Source organism: Eptatretus burgeri, chromosome 18 (genome assembly GCF_056783735.1).
Source record: "Eptatretus burgeri isolate ZD-2024b chromosome 18, Ebu_testis_v1, whole genome shotgun sequence".
Lineage (NCBI taxonomy): Eukaryota > Metazoa > Chordata > Myxini > Myxiniformes > Myxinidae > Eptatretus > Eptatretus burgeri.
The window spans coordinates 25,713,565-25,730,142 of record NC_140978.1 but is presented as its reverse complement, the minus strand read 5'-3'; the positions used below and the strand labels follow the sequence as shown (position 1 = coordinate 25,730,142).

The following is a 16,578-nucleotide window of genomic DNA, read 5'->3' as shown; positions in this document are numbered from 1 at the left end:
GAGGTGGGAAGCATGGGGGTTTGCGATGGCCGACATCGACTTCGTTCTCGTTATGACTGTATTCAACCCATTCCCTGCGCAGCGGAAGACGGTGTTTTGCGATCACTTCTGTGTGTGTCTGTGTCTGTCTGGGCCGTAACTTCTTTACCATTTGAGATTTTGTCATCAAATTTTCAGCAAAGCTTTATTACGAGATTATGGAGATCCCAAATGAATAAAATGTTCACATTTTTTAAACTGTCGTTTTCGTCAAGTTTCATTCGAGTACAAAGCGGACACCGACGGGCTTTGCATTTTCAGATGCTTTCTAATTAACCTTGCTTTGTTGTTGTGCTAACAGTTGTTTTTATATTTGTGTGGGTGTCTTCAGATCTTGGAGGTTAACAAAGTGAACCTCGAGGGGTTACTGCAATGCAAAGTGCTGGATCTCCTGCAGAAGTGTACACACCTGTCAATGACCGTACGGTCCAACCTGCTGCGTACGTGACAATTTCTTATCCTTCCGCATGACGTGTCGCCCATTTTAATTGGCATCAACCACAAATGATGAGCAAAATGATCTCAAAAGCAGCAGCGTCAAACAAACAAAAAATGTTCCTCCGGACAGAGTTTCCAGTTGACCTTTTTGTTACTGAGGGTTTGCATATGAGAAAGTCATGCAGACCTCTTGAGTTCTTATAGCATTTAGAGACGAGATACTTAAATCAGGAGGGCACCAATCTGCCCTTTTATATCCGTGGTGAAAACGGATGCATCTTCGTGCTGCTTATCGAATCAAAGAAAATATAACCCAAAAACGATATCCTCCTTTGGAAACTCGGATAGACAAATAACCTTCAATTCAATTGCGACCAGTTGGCTGCATATTCCTTCTTGATGTGATCAACTCATTTTGGGTGGTTTTATTTTATATTCTTTAAACCACATGTCCCTCTTACCATCACACAACCATGGATGTAATACCTACCACCCCCCATCTCGGGCAGAGCATCTGCAGTGATGTTGAAGTTGAAATTGCTGCTATAATTGGATTGAGAACCCTAAGACAAAAAGGTCTCATCAAGATAACGATGACAACAACATTAGCTCTCACCGTCTATTGCAGTCACATGATGCTTCCCCCGCTCTCTCTTTCGAGTACACTTCACATCTGGCACACAATGCTTGCACAGTCCCTGATGAACATCACTTGGTGGTTGAAACGTCAGACCTAAACCTTTCCTTGTTGGACAGCTATACTAATTTATGGATGCCTTTATGACATGGATGTTCCCAAGTACAACCATTTTTCTGTTGTTGTATTTGTTGCTGTTCGAATCTGCTCATGAATAAGTGAACTCCCTGGCTGAACTTACTTCAATTTGACCATTATTTTTCCTCGCATTCAGGCTTCAAGAAGTTGCAGAAGGAGAAAGCAAACTTGGAGAACAAGACCTTTCCACAGAAACGGTGGCATTGCATCGATGACAAGCGCATGTCGCTACCGGTGCCAGTGCTGTCTGGCAACTCCGGTGACCACCTCGTCATCAGTGGAAAGGGTTCGATGGGCAGCGTGAGCAGCAGGAAAATCCGTAAACTCATGAAGACCTTGCTGCCTGGCAAGCCAAGGTTGTGGAGTTTTTTTTTGGGGGGGGGGGGTTTGGTTGGGAAGGAGGAATGTAAAATAATTGAGGGCCAGGAATGATAGGGGTTACACACTAAGTTAAGAGGGATGTTAAAAAAATAAAACATGGAGGAAACATGATAAAGCAGTGTCTGGTGAGTAACTGGAGCGGATTTTCAAAGTATTAACCGCAGCCTCTGTGCGAATTTAATGCCTTTAATGTACTTTTCTTTTTTGATGTGAGAATGGAAACGAAATTTATTGAGCAATGAAACTTGACCATCGGATACATGGTGACAATTTGGCAATATTTTTCTGAATTACAGTGCAAGTTCTCCTGAGCTAGACTTTGGATGTGGAGATGTCCGCTAAACCTTGTTGGCATACTCACCGTGTTCTGTCTTTATCCAGTGATGCTGGACTCGGAGCAGCATATGGCAAGCCAACAGAGGATGTAATAGGTGAGTTTGCAGCACTTTCATCGATTCAAATCCATTTTCTAAACTCTGCTATAGTCAGTTCTCCTTCTCTGGTACACGATGGTGAGAATATTTTTTTTGGATATATAGTCAATGCTCATGGAAGGGCTTGCGCACTGAACGGAGCTAATGTTGTCATCGTTATCTTGATGAGACCTTTTTGTCTGAGGGTTCTCAATCAAATTATAGCAACAAAAACATGATGCAAAACACGCATGCATGGAAAAGAAAACTCCAAGGAGGACCACCAAAGCATGGAAAGAGGCCTTTATTTCCACAGCGTCAATCTGAGCAAGATGTGAGGCAGGGGAGCCAGCCCAGAGGGGAGAGCAATACTCCATCAAGCTGCAGATGAAGGCCTTGTAGGTGGATAGGAGTTCAGGTGTGCCAAGGAAGGACTTTGTACGATGGAGGATTCCCAATCGGCGGCTGGCTTTGGAGGCCAACATTGAAATGTGGTTTGTCCAAGAAAGATCATTGCTGATGGTAAGACCCAGGATTTTCATGACTGAACCTCCTCCAGAAGATTGTTAAGAAAGTAGATAGAGTTTGCCAGATGGTCCTTTGGCCGAGAGAGTGAGAGAGTGAGGATTGAGACATATTCCAAGTGTTTGACCAGCTTGTGATTTTGTCAAGGTCTGAAGGATGAGGGATGTCATGGCAGAGGGTGGAGTCATCAGCAAATTGAAAAAAAGGATTTTCCAGAGAATCAGAGATCATTGAAGATTGGGAACAGGACTAGGCCCAGAACACTGCCTTGAGGGCACTCCAGCCTTGACAGGGAGAGGAAATCAAAGGATTCCGTTGAGTGCCGCATGTTGGCTATTAAAATAGAGGATATCAGTAAGCCATGTGTGTAGTTGGCCTTGGATTCGGCAGACAATTTGGAGAGCAAGGCAGGATGCCAGACTATCAAAAGCATGAGATCTGTCCAGCCAGGCTGCCCTGAACTCATATCTGACATTGAGCACCTCCATCCATTGCTGGGTGAGTAGAAGCAGCATGTCCAAGGTGTGACCATGTCCATGTCCGAGTGACCTGACCTGAAACCAAATTATTGACCTGAGATGAGGTTGTTGGAGAAAAGGAAGGATTTCATATCAATGGTAAGCCTGGTGTTGGCTTAGTGGTTAGGGTGGCGGCTTGGGATCCCAGGGTCCTGAGTTGAAGCCCCGTTGGCCGCTGAATTAATATACACCAGGAGGTTGACTCGGCCTGTCATCCTTCCGAGGTCAGAAAAATGAGTACCAGTGTACTGGTAACGGGGACACTGCATCAGCGGAATAGCCGCGTCCCAACCAATGATGCAACCAGTAGCCACAGGCTGCACTCGATAGAGAGATATCAATAGTGGTGATTGATTCCATGACCTTGCTGATGATTGGAAGTAAGCTGACAGGTCTGTAATTGAGGCAATCAGTTTGTTTGCACCTTTTTATGTTGCCCAGTGATGTTGGCAGATTTCCAAGCAGATGGAAGATGACCACAAATGACAGGGTGAAAAGAGCAGAGAAAGGATGTGCAAGACCGACAGAGCAGGTTTTTTAAGGACATGGGCGCCGATGCCGTCCAGTCCAGTAGTAGATTAAGAGTCGAGGGTTGAAAGAAAAGAACAGTCCATGAGCAGTTGAATATGACAGGGAAGGATGGGTACCGAGAGTGAGGGGTTACGGTTGGACTTGGAAGATAGGTACCGGATCCACGCAAGAATTGGAAGCAAATACAGAATTGAGGCATTCAGCCTTCTCGAGAGCGCAGTCGGCTGTGGTGCCATTTGAAGAGAAGGAATGGAAGGAAAGGGAGCATACACCAGAGGCAGACTTAACAAGTCGCCACCAGGTTTTAGAGGGAGACGATCAAAATAAAGACCAGTTACTGCATCGTAGTTCCAAGAAGGAAGCCAGACTTAACAAAACACACACACACACACAGACACACACACACACACAGACACACACACACACACAGACACACACACACACACAGACACACACACACACACACACACACACACACACACACACACACACACACACACACACACACACACACCATACATACAAACACACATGTAAACATACACACAGATATACTATGTACTGGTAAGTACTTACAAAAGCTATTTTATTTGAAGTTGCAACCTAAACTTGAAAGCAATTGACTGATTTCCCAACTGTCCGGATCATCAGCTGGGCACCGTTTTTCATCGAGGTTTCAATCCTTTCAACCCAGAACCTCTCCAAACGGCTGGTCCACATCAGTATATTACATAACATCAATGTACCCACAACGTCAAAGTTGTGTCCAGTCAGTCAACACAGCAATACAATATCGTTATTCAAACATTTAATTACTAATAGTAATGCCCGGCGTTGCTTGGGCTAGGAATAAAACCTGGCGTTGCCCAGGCTTTCTTTCAAATTTCCTGAATAGCTGTTAGGGTTAGCTGTTAGGATTAGCGGTTAGGGTTAGCGGTTAGGGTTAGCTGTTAGGGTTAGGGTTAGTGTTAGAGTAGCTAACCCAAACCCAAACCCTAACCCCAACAGCTTGGCGTAGCGGAGGTAAACAGCGCCCGGGGCAAAGTGGAAATTTGCGTCCCCTGTAGGCCTTAAACTTGAGTGGATTTGAATGGAAAATCCCATAAGGGATATCGATTTATCGATTTTTTTCGAATATCGGAAGTGTTATGGAAAAAATTTATAGCCAATGACCTAAGTTGGACCAAAAGCCATAATCGTACCGAATTTGAATGGAATCCGTTGGAGTTTGTGAAAATGCATCAAAACGAATTTTGAGGGGCCTCTTAAGGAAGACAATAATATCATTAGTATATGTGCCAAATCTTGTTTCATTTCATGCAGGAACAAAAATCTGATGGTGGAACAAAGAAAGGGGCGTGCCGAAATATTAATATAGATTACTTTTATTTAAAGTATGACTATATACGACTAACTTCAATCATACACCACTTTATATTATAATATATTATGCGAACAAGTTTGAAAGTAAATGTAATGTAATGTAGAGAAGTATATTCGTGATGTTTTGATCTCACGATGTTGGCTTTTCTCGGAGCTTGGACCATGTATAAAATTGTGCATCCATCGAGTTGATTTGCATAAACTGAGTTTATTTATCATTACAATGGTCAGGATTAAGAGGTCTCTGGCTCACATCTGGCTGCCCCCTTTACACTTGAACCAGACTCTGTGGCGTAATGATTAGAGCAGTCGCTCTGAGTCTGGGAGGTCAAAAGTTCAATCCCAACCTCGGCCGAGAAATAACCAAAGACTTTTAAAATGTTGCTTGATGCTCAGAATTTTGACATTATAGAGCATGGACAACAACCACAGGTTGGCAACCATTGTGCATGCTTGGCAGGCAATAATGGTTTCCTCCTGCGTTGAAGTTCTTTGTAAGGATCTGTACTGGAAGACATCTCTCATGGTATAGGTTTAAACACAAACAATAAGAATGCAAACAGAGACAGAACACTCCACTGCCATTGCGATTTAGCATGAAGAACGATGAACAATCGAAAGGTTAAGGAGCAAGAAGACAAATTGATGTAAAATTTCGATCGGCTCTTCACTGGAAAATGACACCCCTCTGTTTTGTATTTCCACAGATTTTAGTCTTTCCTAGTATGAAAATAATAGTGTTTGATGAGTAATGTTCAGTTTATTTATTTATTTTCTCTGTTCTGAATTGTGGATAGTTTATTTCAAATTGTTTTCAAATTACAAAAATAAGAAATCTCTCAGATGCCATTAGGTTCTCAAGATAACACGAGGCTGATTGCAGGATGCCAAGCTGTCATGCTTCCACCAAGCGTGCCGGACCAAGCGCTGCGTGTGTACCGTGCTGACCAGTCGTGCAAGCACATGATGGTGTCGCGCGAGACGACGGTGAGCGAAGCTGTGGCACTGGCTATGCAGGAATTCCAGCAAAATGGACAACCCAGCAATTTTGCACTGGTTGAAGTTTGGGCCGGCCCTGGAGGAATGGTTCGACAGCGACGACTCCCCCCTCAAATCGCCGATCTTGCAGATCGGATACCTTTGAATGCCAGGTATGCTTAACATTCACTATACTGTATAACCCACTGCATGAGGTGCTATCGAGAGTCTCATTGTGTAATATGACTTTGTGTAAGCTGATAAAGATGTTGATCTTGAGGTACACATTGGATACTTACAATCTTTCAATTAAAAATAACAGCATGCTCTTACTTCATAATATATTGTTGTGGTGCCGGGTTTGGTGGCGAGGACGACCGCAAGATGGGGCAGTTGTTAGGCTGTCTCCCACCGGACTCCCGGAATTGAAGGTCATCGCTCCGGATAACTCTGAAGCCGAGTTATCGACCGTGGTCGCCAATATTTCGACTGCGTAGGGTAGGGTTTATTTGTCTATTCCAATTTACCTAAGTACCCACGCCGTCTAACTACTGGTGAAGCCACACCCTCGGCAGGTTTCGTCCGAACTGAGTCGCTATTACCGACTCGGGTCCGGCGTAACCGAGCGGAAATGACCAAAACCTGCAGGTCCAAATAGCAATTTACGGAACAAGCGGCCTCACTAATTCTCAAGTCCGAACCACACCGGGTCAATGAAAGAGAACACAGACAACGAACTGGAACATTTAACAGTTATTTATTTACAATAGGCAATAGGGAGGGAAACACAGAGCAGACTTGATCACGAATATAAATGCAGGCAAATGTACAATGGCAATCGCTGAACAGTTTTACTTACAGACTGGCGCCACACAGAGACACACACACCCAAAAATAAATGGAGCCGGCTGGCCTTTATTGGACCCTCCAGCCGTGGAGGATAGGCAAGCTAGGGTCAGAGTCTGGTCGGGTACCTGGCCGCCTCGTGCGGTCTGGCCGACCCGCACTTGTGAGCTCGGGGACCGTGACCGCTTTAAGACGAACCAGGCACACCAAGGACTGTGGGAGTTGAACCCACAACCAACGATGCACCAGGCACCAAGGATCGAGGGCGAAGAGACAGACGCCAGCCGGCACGATCCAACCACAAACCAAAAGCGAGACGAGACCCCCTTCTGTCAGGATCGCGCCGTCAATCCTCATCTCCTTGTGCTGGGTCGAGGGATCGGCCTCTCTGGTAACTCCCCCTCTCATTGGTCGTGGGGTGTCGGGTGATCGGTGTCCTCTCCTCATTGGATGAGGCCGCCTCCGGTCTCTGTGGGCTGTTGCGGTGGCAGCCCCTGATTGGACCGAAGAGACATTCTTTCTTTTCGGGGTGGAGCCAGAGCTCCGAGGCGCCTTTGTCTTCCCCGTGTCGACAAGGCAGACATTCTTTCTTGATGGGGCGGAGTTGGAGCTGAAGCGATCTCACCCCTGTTTGGACGAGAGAAATATTCCATCTTGCAGGGGCGGAGTCGGCTCTGAAGCGATGGAAACTCTGTCTACGTTTGTGGCCTTGAATACGTGTGTAATGGAGCTGAAGGAGTGGAAGGGATTGATGTAGAAAACTAACTAGAAAGAAACTCGCAGCGCACACATGAAATTCCCATTAGACATAAGAGAGGGATTCTAACTATCCACATATACTTAACGAAATAACTAAACTTTGGGTCAACTGTATGTGTGAATGCGAATGGTTTCCAGATTCGTAACAATATGTTAGGATGTATGTTTGGTGGACAAGGGAGAGTAGGAATAAAAAGTAAATATGATTGTTTAAGGACACAGCATATTCCTTGCTTCTTGGGAGACAAAACAAAAACCTGATGTTGGCATAACGGTTAAGGTGGCTGGCTTAAGATCCTAGGGTCTTGAGTTTGAGCCCCTGTTGCGCCGTTAGATAACACCAGGTGAGTTGACTCTGCTTGTCATCCTTCCGAGAACGGTAAAATGAGTACCAGCTTACTGGAAACGGGGAACTGCATCATCGGCACAGCTGCGCTCCCAACAATGATGCAACCAGCAGCCGGAGGCTGCATACGGAATGGTCATGGGTGACAACATGCATTAAAACAGCTTGAACTACTTGGTAGAGCGCATACCTACACCAGGCTGAACAGTTTATGTTGTCTATCCCACTGATCGGCCGAATCTACATCCGGACCTGAACCAGAATCTATTCGGCTTGTTCCTGTCACCTACCCAACTCATCCACCAAGTTTCGTCATAATCCGTCCACAACATTGAGATATCATGCTATGTAGAGTTTTGGGTCCTATCTCTCAATGGTGAAGAATCATTTAAACATTCTAGTAGTCAGATCCGGATCCAGATTTTCACCAAAATCGAATCAATTTGTCCTTGACACACACCAAATGTGTCCAAGTTTCGTCAAATCCGTCCATAACTTTGTGAGATATCGTGCTCACAGACAGACAGACAAATGGGTGAACACATAACCTCTGGCCACCTTTCTTTGGTGGAGGTAATAAACCTCTGTCTGCCACAACAGAGAAATTTTCTTGGCACCTGCTGAGGCTCAAATACCAAGACGGATAAACAAATTGTTTTCCTCCATGAGTGTTGTCTGCACTGTATGGGGTACTCAACCCATTGTATGTTCCTGTGCTCGCTTTGTCCGCAGCATTGAGTCTCTGCTATGCATACCTGAGTTGTATACCGGTGATGAGCTGAGTTTATGTTTCTAGGGAGTTTGTATACATTCCTCCCATCACTTTACTGATTGATTTCAAAATGGTTTATTTATTCTCCCTCAACTCAAGCCTGAGCGTCTCTAAATATTCCTCTGTGTATTATTGACTCTCTCTTTTTCATGACTTGCAGGTACTATCTGACATCAGTGTGTGGTTCGGAGGCACTCTACTCTGATGAAGTGTTGTCTGAACTTGAGCGAGAAGGACACACGTTGTTGCTTCAGCTGAAAGAGCGCGAAGTTGCTGCGGAGCTGTCTTTGCGTGCACATGGAGGCCTAGCGGCCTTGCGTGCGACCAGCCTGTTACGTGCTTCTTGCCGACTACCCAGCCACCCGTCGGATGTAACCCTAAGTTGCTTTGAGCAGGTAAATGCCCCATATTATGAATAACTGCTTTCAACCTTGGATATTCTATTGTACCAAAGTTCACAGCTATATTTACTGTCGCTAGTTTACTGAGCACAACAGTATCCCTCTGGCATATGGTGATTAAGCCTGGTACACTTTGTTTTTTTCGATACAAAGTCAAGGCTCATGGAAGAGCTAGAAACTCTCGCTGTTTCTCTGGTCAAGGCTTGTGTAACTAGATTGTTTTCTGTGAATTTATTCAGCCAGCTGCATTTACATCAAATTATGGAGGAATCTGCAGTGTGATTGGTTCCATATTACGATTTGCCATAGCTTACGACTTATTTCACAGATAAGGAATGCATTTTTGTGGTTTGTCGTTGAGGTCTGAGTCTAAAACGTGTGGTCAGCATATCCTGTGATGAAGAGTGACGTTTGATCTGGAATAATGATAATTATCCATGACTAAGATGGACATTCCACAATTGAGAGAAGAGATAAACTTGTGTGTAGTGTTCTAAAAGGCCACATGATTTATTTTTTGTTGTACGTTGGAAACAGTCTACTGTGGTGCCATTTGATGTGAGGGAAGGGATGTATGACAAGCATCCACCAGAGATAGACTTGTCAACGTTCTCCCAATATTTTGTGTAAGGAGACGAGTTTGGGACTTCAGCCTGGAGGTTGGCTAGACATTGATATCTGGTGAAATGTTGATCCAGGAATGAAATGGAAAGGAAGGGATCAAGAGGAATCTATATGGAGGAGCAATAATTATAAATGAGAGAAAAAGGACATGAAACATTTTGATTTTTCAGTGTGTGAGGGGAGGAGAAAATGAAAGTAGACATCGCTAGGAAAAGAAGAAATCCTTTTCAGACTGAATATCTTAAACACTGATCCGAGAATGAACTTGAAGGGCACTCGGTAGAACGCATACCTCCGCCATGCTGAACAGTTTACTTTTTGGATCCCACTAATAAGCCGGATATGGATCCGGACCTGAACCATTATCAAATTGGCTTGTTCTTGTCACTTGGTCCGACTCATCCACCTAGTTTCATCATAATCTGTCCAACGTTTTGAGATATCATACTTGATATCATTTTTGGTCCTATCTCTCAATGGTAAAGAATCCCTTAAAAAAAAAAATTAAAACAGGTTTTGTCCCAATACGTCCATAACTTTTTGAGGTATCCTGCTCACAGACAAACAGGTGTGCAAACATAACCTCCATCCAACTTTGGTGGCGGAAGTAATAATGTTGTTAGCCTGTCCCTTGCGCACCAGAAGACAGTGTTTTGGTGTGTGTGTGTGTGTGTGTGTGTGTGTGTGTGTGTGTGTGTGTGTGTGTGTGTGTGTGTGTGTGTGTGTGTGTGTGTGTGTGTGTGTGTGTGTGTGTGTGTGTGTGTTATAGTCCGGGCCACAACTTTTTTTTTAACCATGTGAGCTTTTGTCATCAAGTTTTCAACAAAGCTTTATGATGAGAATATGGAGAAGACAAATGAATAACTTTGTTATAAGGTCAAATGTCACCGTCATCACCGAAAATCATAAATTTTCATCCAATTCACCTGAAATTCTAATTTATCATTTGAGCTTTGTTATCAAATTTTCAACACAGCTTTATTATGAGAATCTGCAGAAGACTAATTTCATCAAAAGGTCAAAGGTCAGCATCAAATAAAATCAATTTTCATCCAATTGACCTGAAATTTAAGAATTAGCATATTGGGTCACTGAATTGGTTCACTAATCAAAATCTAGTAGGCAATTGTTTTGGGTTTTTTTTAAGCTCAAAAGGTCAAGGTTGCCTAAACTCATAAAAAAATATTTTTAGCCATTTTCTTCATGTTCAGCAGCCAGAAGTCTGGATACAATGCAGATGCAGATGGACTTCGCATTTTCTGATGATTTCTAGTTGTTTGTTTTTGTTTTTTTTCATTGATCTTTTTATGAGAAGAAAGAAAAGGGCAAGTGAGGTTCTGGGAATGAGGGAGACATGGATGAGTGTGACAGAAGGATGCAAAAGAAAGATTACGAATGAGTTCAATGAGGTTTCAGGTCATCCCGAACAGATGGCCAACAGAATAAACAGGATTGAAACGATGAGTGTCAATGGAATGATCACACGAGCAAATGTAGATTATCAAAACTTTTCAACCCAACGCAGTCCTTCACCACAAAGAGGTCTTGAATGCTTATCTTTGATAAATAATCAATTTCATAAATGTATTTACTGTTTCTCCTGGTCTCTTATGGAAATAAATACGAAAATGAAACTTTGTGAAATTTGGATGAACACACACAAAGTTAACATAAGGATATCCCTTTAATAACTCTCTCATTTCATGCAGATGGTGAACAATGAGGTGCTGTGGGTACGGGACGAGGTGCTACAGGAGGGCAGTGAAGTGAAACGTGCAAAACTCATCAAGTTCTTCATCAACGTGGCACAGCAATGCCGCAAGTGTCAGAACTTCAACTCCGCATTTGCCATTTACAGGTGAGTTAAAACTCTTGCGAATCAGTCGTGCAGGATAATCCCCTCTTCTGATTTTCAGGGACTAGAACCAGGAAGGGAATGTCTTCTTTTCTGAGTTGTTGAATAATGGCCTGTATTTAGAGACTGACTGCAAGTGGATTCCAGAGGATGAAGCAAACACAGACAGCACCTGTAGTTTTGACACAAAGATTGTTCATCACTTTGGTGAGATCACCCTGGTTTGCTATTCGACTCGTGATTGGAACAGTTAGGCTCTTTTGGAGTAGAGCGGCATATAGTGTGAACAGGTTTATGTTTCCACATTATTGGTGGAACTGCTGGATTCATTGCTTCATTCTCTGCATCGGCAAACTCGTTGACACCATGCCAGCACCATGTTGAAAGATCTTTCACTTGCACTGGGAGTGAGGCTGATCAAGCCATGACACATCCACAAATCACCCCACCCAGACCAACCAGTTTTAACCTCGCTTGAATGACATCGACCAGTGCAGTTAAATTGACCAGAGAACGCATCACACGTGCCCATGCAGGAAATCTGTTGCTCTTTGAGACGATGCACGATGTATAGGCAGTGTAGTAACGTCTGCTTCTACATTTATTTATTTGTAGTGTGGAACCAGGGCCACTCGGCAGCACAGTCCTACCCTGATGCAGAGAAATTGTGCACCACCAAGTACAAACAATTGGCATTATAGGCATTGGCCACTCAAGGCACTGTCCTCATCCAGGCACAAAAGTCAGAAGCAAGTATTTAAAACTCTTCTTTTACTTAAGTAAGCGGCCCGTGGCTGTGGATAGCATCATTTTCTGGGGGCGCAGTTCTGCCGATGCAGTGCCCCATACGAGTTATTGCAGAGATTCTGAATTTGTCCAGAATGCTGGAAATAGCTCACCCACTCTTTGCGAAGGATACCGTGGGACCTGTAACATCCACCAACCATAAACTAATGCTGGCAAACATGATGCCCATTTTAACGTCAATCTGAGAGCGGCACACTCATTGATGGAACCCTGCCTGCGAATCACCTGCGAATAGTTGCCTCGAGGTTCAAACACAGGCTAGGCAGCTCAGAGGTGAATTTGATGTTTATTTTGTTTCCCTTTGCATGGTATGGTAATTTTTGCCCCAAAGTGCACATCTGTGGATATGATTTGAGTATTTGCTGTTTGCAGTGGTTTATCACACAGTTCCGTGGTTCGGCTGCACGGAGCATGGGATAAGGTTTCTGCGAAGCAACAAGAACTTTACAACGAGCTGCAGGATCTTTTCAACCCATCACGTAACATGGGTGCCTATCGTAGTGCACTGGCAGAGGCGAGTGTCTGCCCTCCTGTCATTCCACTGTACCCTGTTTTGCGAAAGGACCTCACATTCCTCCATGATGGTAAGAAAATGAACAACACTTGCACCTCAGCTTTTACACTTTGATTGTTGCACAAATCTTGATGTAAAGATAAAATGCACAATATTGAGAATACATTTTGATGGCCATGTTCCAATCCAGGGTGTGGTGGTTTTTAAATTGTGTGACATGCTGCTGAGTATTGCTGTGTGCATTACCTGTTGCAGGCAATCACACCTGGGTGGAGGGTTTGGTGAACTTTGAGAAGCTGCGCATGATCGCTAAGGAAGTCCGTCAGATGTGCCGTCTGGTGTCAGCTGGAAAGGACGTCACAGCCTCTTTTCGGCCATGGTGTGCACGCATCACCTTTATCATCTCATTAGTTCGTGAAATTAATTTCGTACAAAACTCAGTTTCCACCATCACCAACATTTTTTTTAAAATTTCTCTCTTGCTTTTTGTTGTCCTTCATATCCCTTGTCCTATATGTTGTCCTCTCCTCCCCCCCTCCCCCTCCTCCCCACCCAACCAACCCCAACAGTCTTTAAAATATTTAAAGCTTCAGCTTGAACATCCAGCTTAACTTGAGCAAAATATGTTTGTTTTGGTGATTTTTGATTCAATTTCTGAAGCTTTTAGTCCATGAGCTGGAGGGCCATTTCTGGCCAATTGGTACCATCTTGAGGGACCAAGGTTTGTTGTGATTTTCTGTTAGGTTGATGTATCTGGAACACAAAAATGCATGATGGACATCTGAGTAGAGTAGCTCAAGCATTTTATACAGGTTTATGTGCAGCAGGGGTATATCCACAAAATATGCTAATTTTATCACGTTTATGATTTGGTGGTGTCATTACTCAAATGTAATGCACTTTATTTGAAAGGAAATTTAAATCACATCAATATCACAAATCATGCATTTTACTTCGAAACTGCAAAAATAAAAGGATACTAAGTTTTATCAATTAATCTGACATCGTTTCAAAGATGCTACATGTTCAATTCAATAGCAGAAGAAAACGCACATGTTGTGAAGTTCTTGAACAATTTTGAACAGAATGTGCCACAGAGTTATCTTTAATCCCACAGTGTTGAATAAAGAAAATAGCTATTCGACATAATCATTAAACAGAAACAGGCAATGACATAATTTGAGAGATATGCATTATGGAGTATCAATTGTCAACATCACTGTCGTCATCATCTTCATGATCCACGCTGCCGTCCGACTGTTCATCTTGGACCTTCATGTTCGCATACTCCTGGAGAACACAAGCAGCTGTGCAGCTTAGGCCATTGACCATGCATGTGCAAGATGGCAGCCTACACTTCCGTTTACACTTGCAGGATAAAAATTTCCGAACAACATCAGGAGCTGGGGCACCAGACATCCACTCAATGGCAAGTCTACCATCGTCATCCAATACCCAACCATTACGGTCAAGTGGACTGGGTACACATGGAGTTACTTCAAGACTGTGGTGCCAAATGGCTGCTTGGTGACATGCTCTGGCAGCATGAAGCTTCAAACAATCCTGACAAGGAGGGAGTTCTCCTGACTGGATATCACCATTCTAAGCATGGAACAACTGAAACCACATCTCTTTAACTTCTGTGATTTCAGTTTGAGACATGTACAGCTTGCAAGTGAATTCCTCAAGCACATGGAAGAGATCATCCTGTTGTGTCCAGTCTTTCCCTAAGTCACTGAAAGCTATCTAAAACCTTGGATTGTTGATGAGGAGTTTGAGTCCTGTCACCTTTCCATGGCCACTGAAAGCGCTTACTGTGTTGCAGCCTGTGTAGGAATGCAATCCAAACTAGAACGGGCACTCAATAGAGCGCATACCCTCGCCAACGCTACATTTTGCCCCCCCCTCCAGAAAGCGTTGATTGTGAGGGTATTTAATCCCATACCACATCTGCCATCTCATATGTGTTATGATGGTTTAAAAACATTAAATTTCCTGTGTCATATCGTATATCACAAAATTGGGCATTGAATTCACAACATTTTGGCATTGGTTGCATGAAAATTGGATAAAAATCGACCGCACTATGGCAAAATGACGATTTTGACCTATTCATGACCTCGACCTTGACCATTGTACTCTTAATTTTGTAATTGGTATTAGAGTGTGGGGAACAGAACAGTCAACATTTTGGTGTTGGTTTCATGCAAATCGGATAAGAATTGACCGTGTTATGACTAAAACCGCACATTTTGCAATGTCGTGACCCCCCCTGACCTTTGACTGCCAACCGCTAATAAGGGTTATTACATCATTGTGTCATGTCACATATTACAAGATGGGGCATTGAATTCTGAACATTTTGGCATTAGTTGCATGCAAATTGGATACAAATTGACCGCTCTATGGTAAAAAGACGATTTTGACCTTGACCTTTGACCCGATCGCTCCCAAAATCTAATCAAATGGTCCTCGGATAATAACAAATCATTGCACCAAATTTGCTGCGATTCAGTTCAATACTTTTGGAATTATGCGAATAACAAACAAACAAACACACATATTCACAAATAAATAAATAAATAAATACACAGCGATCAAAACATAACCTTCGCAACAACGTTTGCGAAGGTAATAAAGCTTTACAGATGTTTCTGCCGAGAGCACTCGCAACTTTTGTAATGTCAAGTCTGGTGCGGGTTGATGATCCACATCGGATGAACAGATTACAGTCTATGACTCTATGTCATCATGAAAAGCCAGACATAGCATCATGACGTCTGTGTCTTCTGAAGCTACTATCACAGAATGGAAACTTGACGATTCATGCTTACAGTGTAGTAGCAAGCGTGTGTCTGCTTCCTCGTGAGATGAACGGAGCTCGTCAACTTCAACTACAGCCACACGGGTAATCTTGGTGCAGATATCCTCACATGTGACATAAAGGACCTTGTCTTTAAGTCTTATTCTGTAGGGCTCTGTTCCCCATTGCTCTGTGACGAATTTGATCAGCTTCATTTTGCTGATGTCACAAGACAGAAGACGCCTCCATTGGTGTATTCAGTGACCGGGTGCTATGTTTGTGAAGCGGATGTCCATCAGTCGACCTCGGGGCCCTTTCTGCTTCTTTTATAGATATCTGTTTGTAGACGTCGAATACTACATCAACCCTGTTGCAACTTGCTGATGTATTCAGCACAACTGAAAGAAGCATATCAGCCACTTCATCAAAAGTTAGATTCTCCCCTTTCAGCTTCTGTACAATACTCATGCCATCAATGATACACGCTGATGGGGTGTTGGACGTTTTCCGCAGCAGAGACTTTACTTTCAGGCTTTCTGGCAAGGGCTGCTTTGTTGGTTTTCTTCATAGTACCATCACAGTTGGCCAAGGACGAAGGAAGGTGGCCTAGGGGGTGTTTCAGTACATCATTCATGTTCAATTTTCTGCTTGAAGCTTCGAGTATCATCTGTCCAAACAGTTTATTGTCAATTTTGGGGACTTGCTCCTTGTTAGGTAGTTTTCTGCTGATCATTTTGTGGGCATTATCAAATGTCTTCAACTGCATCTTTGGCAATCTGTCAAAGAATGGTTTTTCTCATCTTTCAATACGCTGTATTTGATAATCTGTATATGCTGCATCCCCTTTCTTGTGAGCAGTCAAAAGATCAT

At 43.4% G+C, this 16,578-nt stretch overlaps 1 protein-coding gene across 3 annotated transcripts in view; it reads left to right on the top strand.

Annotated features, from left to right (window-relative positions):
* The window catches only part of LOC147008765 (rap guanine nucleotide exchange factor 6-like), a 120,771-nt gene that overhangs the window by 81,138 nt on the left and 23,055 nt on the right, over positions 1-16,578 (top strand). For all 3 annotated transcript variants that reach the window (XM_085864427.1, XM_085864425.1, XM_085864426.1), the window contains exons 15-22: positions 371-479; positions 1,389-1,608; positions 2,015-2,064; positions 5,887-6,154; positions 8,865-9,099; positions 11,439-11,587; positions 12,764-12,975; positions 13,161-13,284. In XM_085864427.1, the coding sequence (XP_085720553.1) occupies positions 371-479; positions 1,389-1,608; positions 2,015-2,064; positions 5,887-6,154; positions 8,865-9,099; positions 11,439-11,587; positions 12,764-12,975; positions 13,161-13,284 (1,367 nt within the window). The remainder of the gene's footprint in view (positions 1-370; positions 480-1,388; positions 1,609-2,014; positions 2,065-5,886; positions 6,155-8,864; positions 9,100-11,438; positions 11,588-12,763; positions 12,976-13,160; positions 13,285-16,578) is intronic.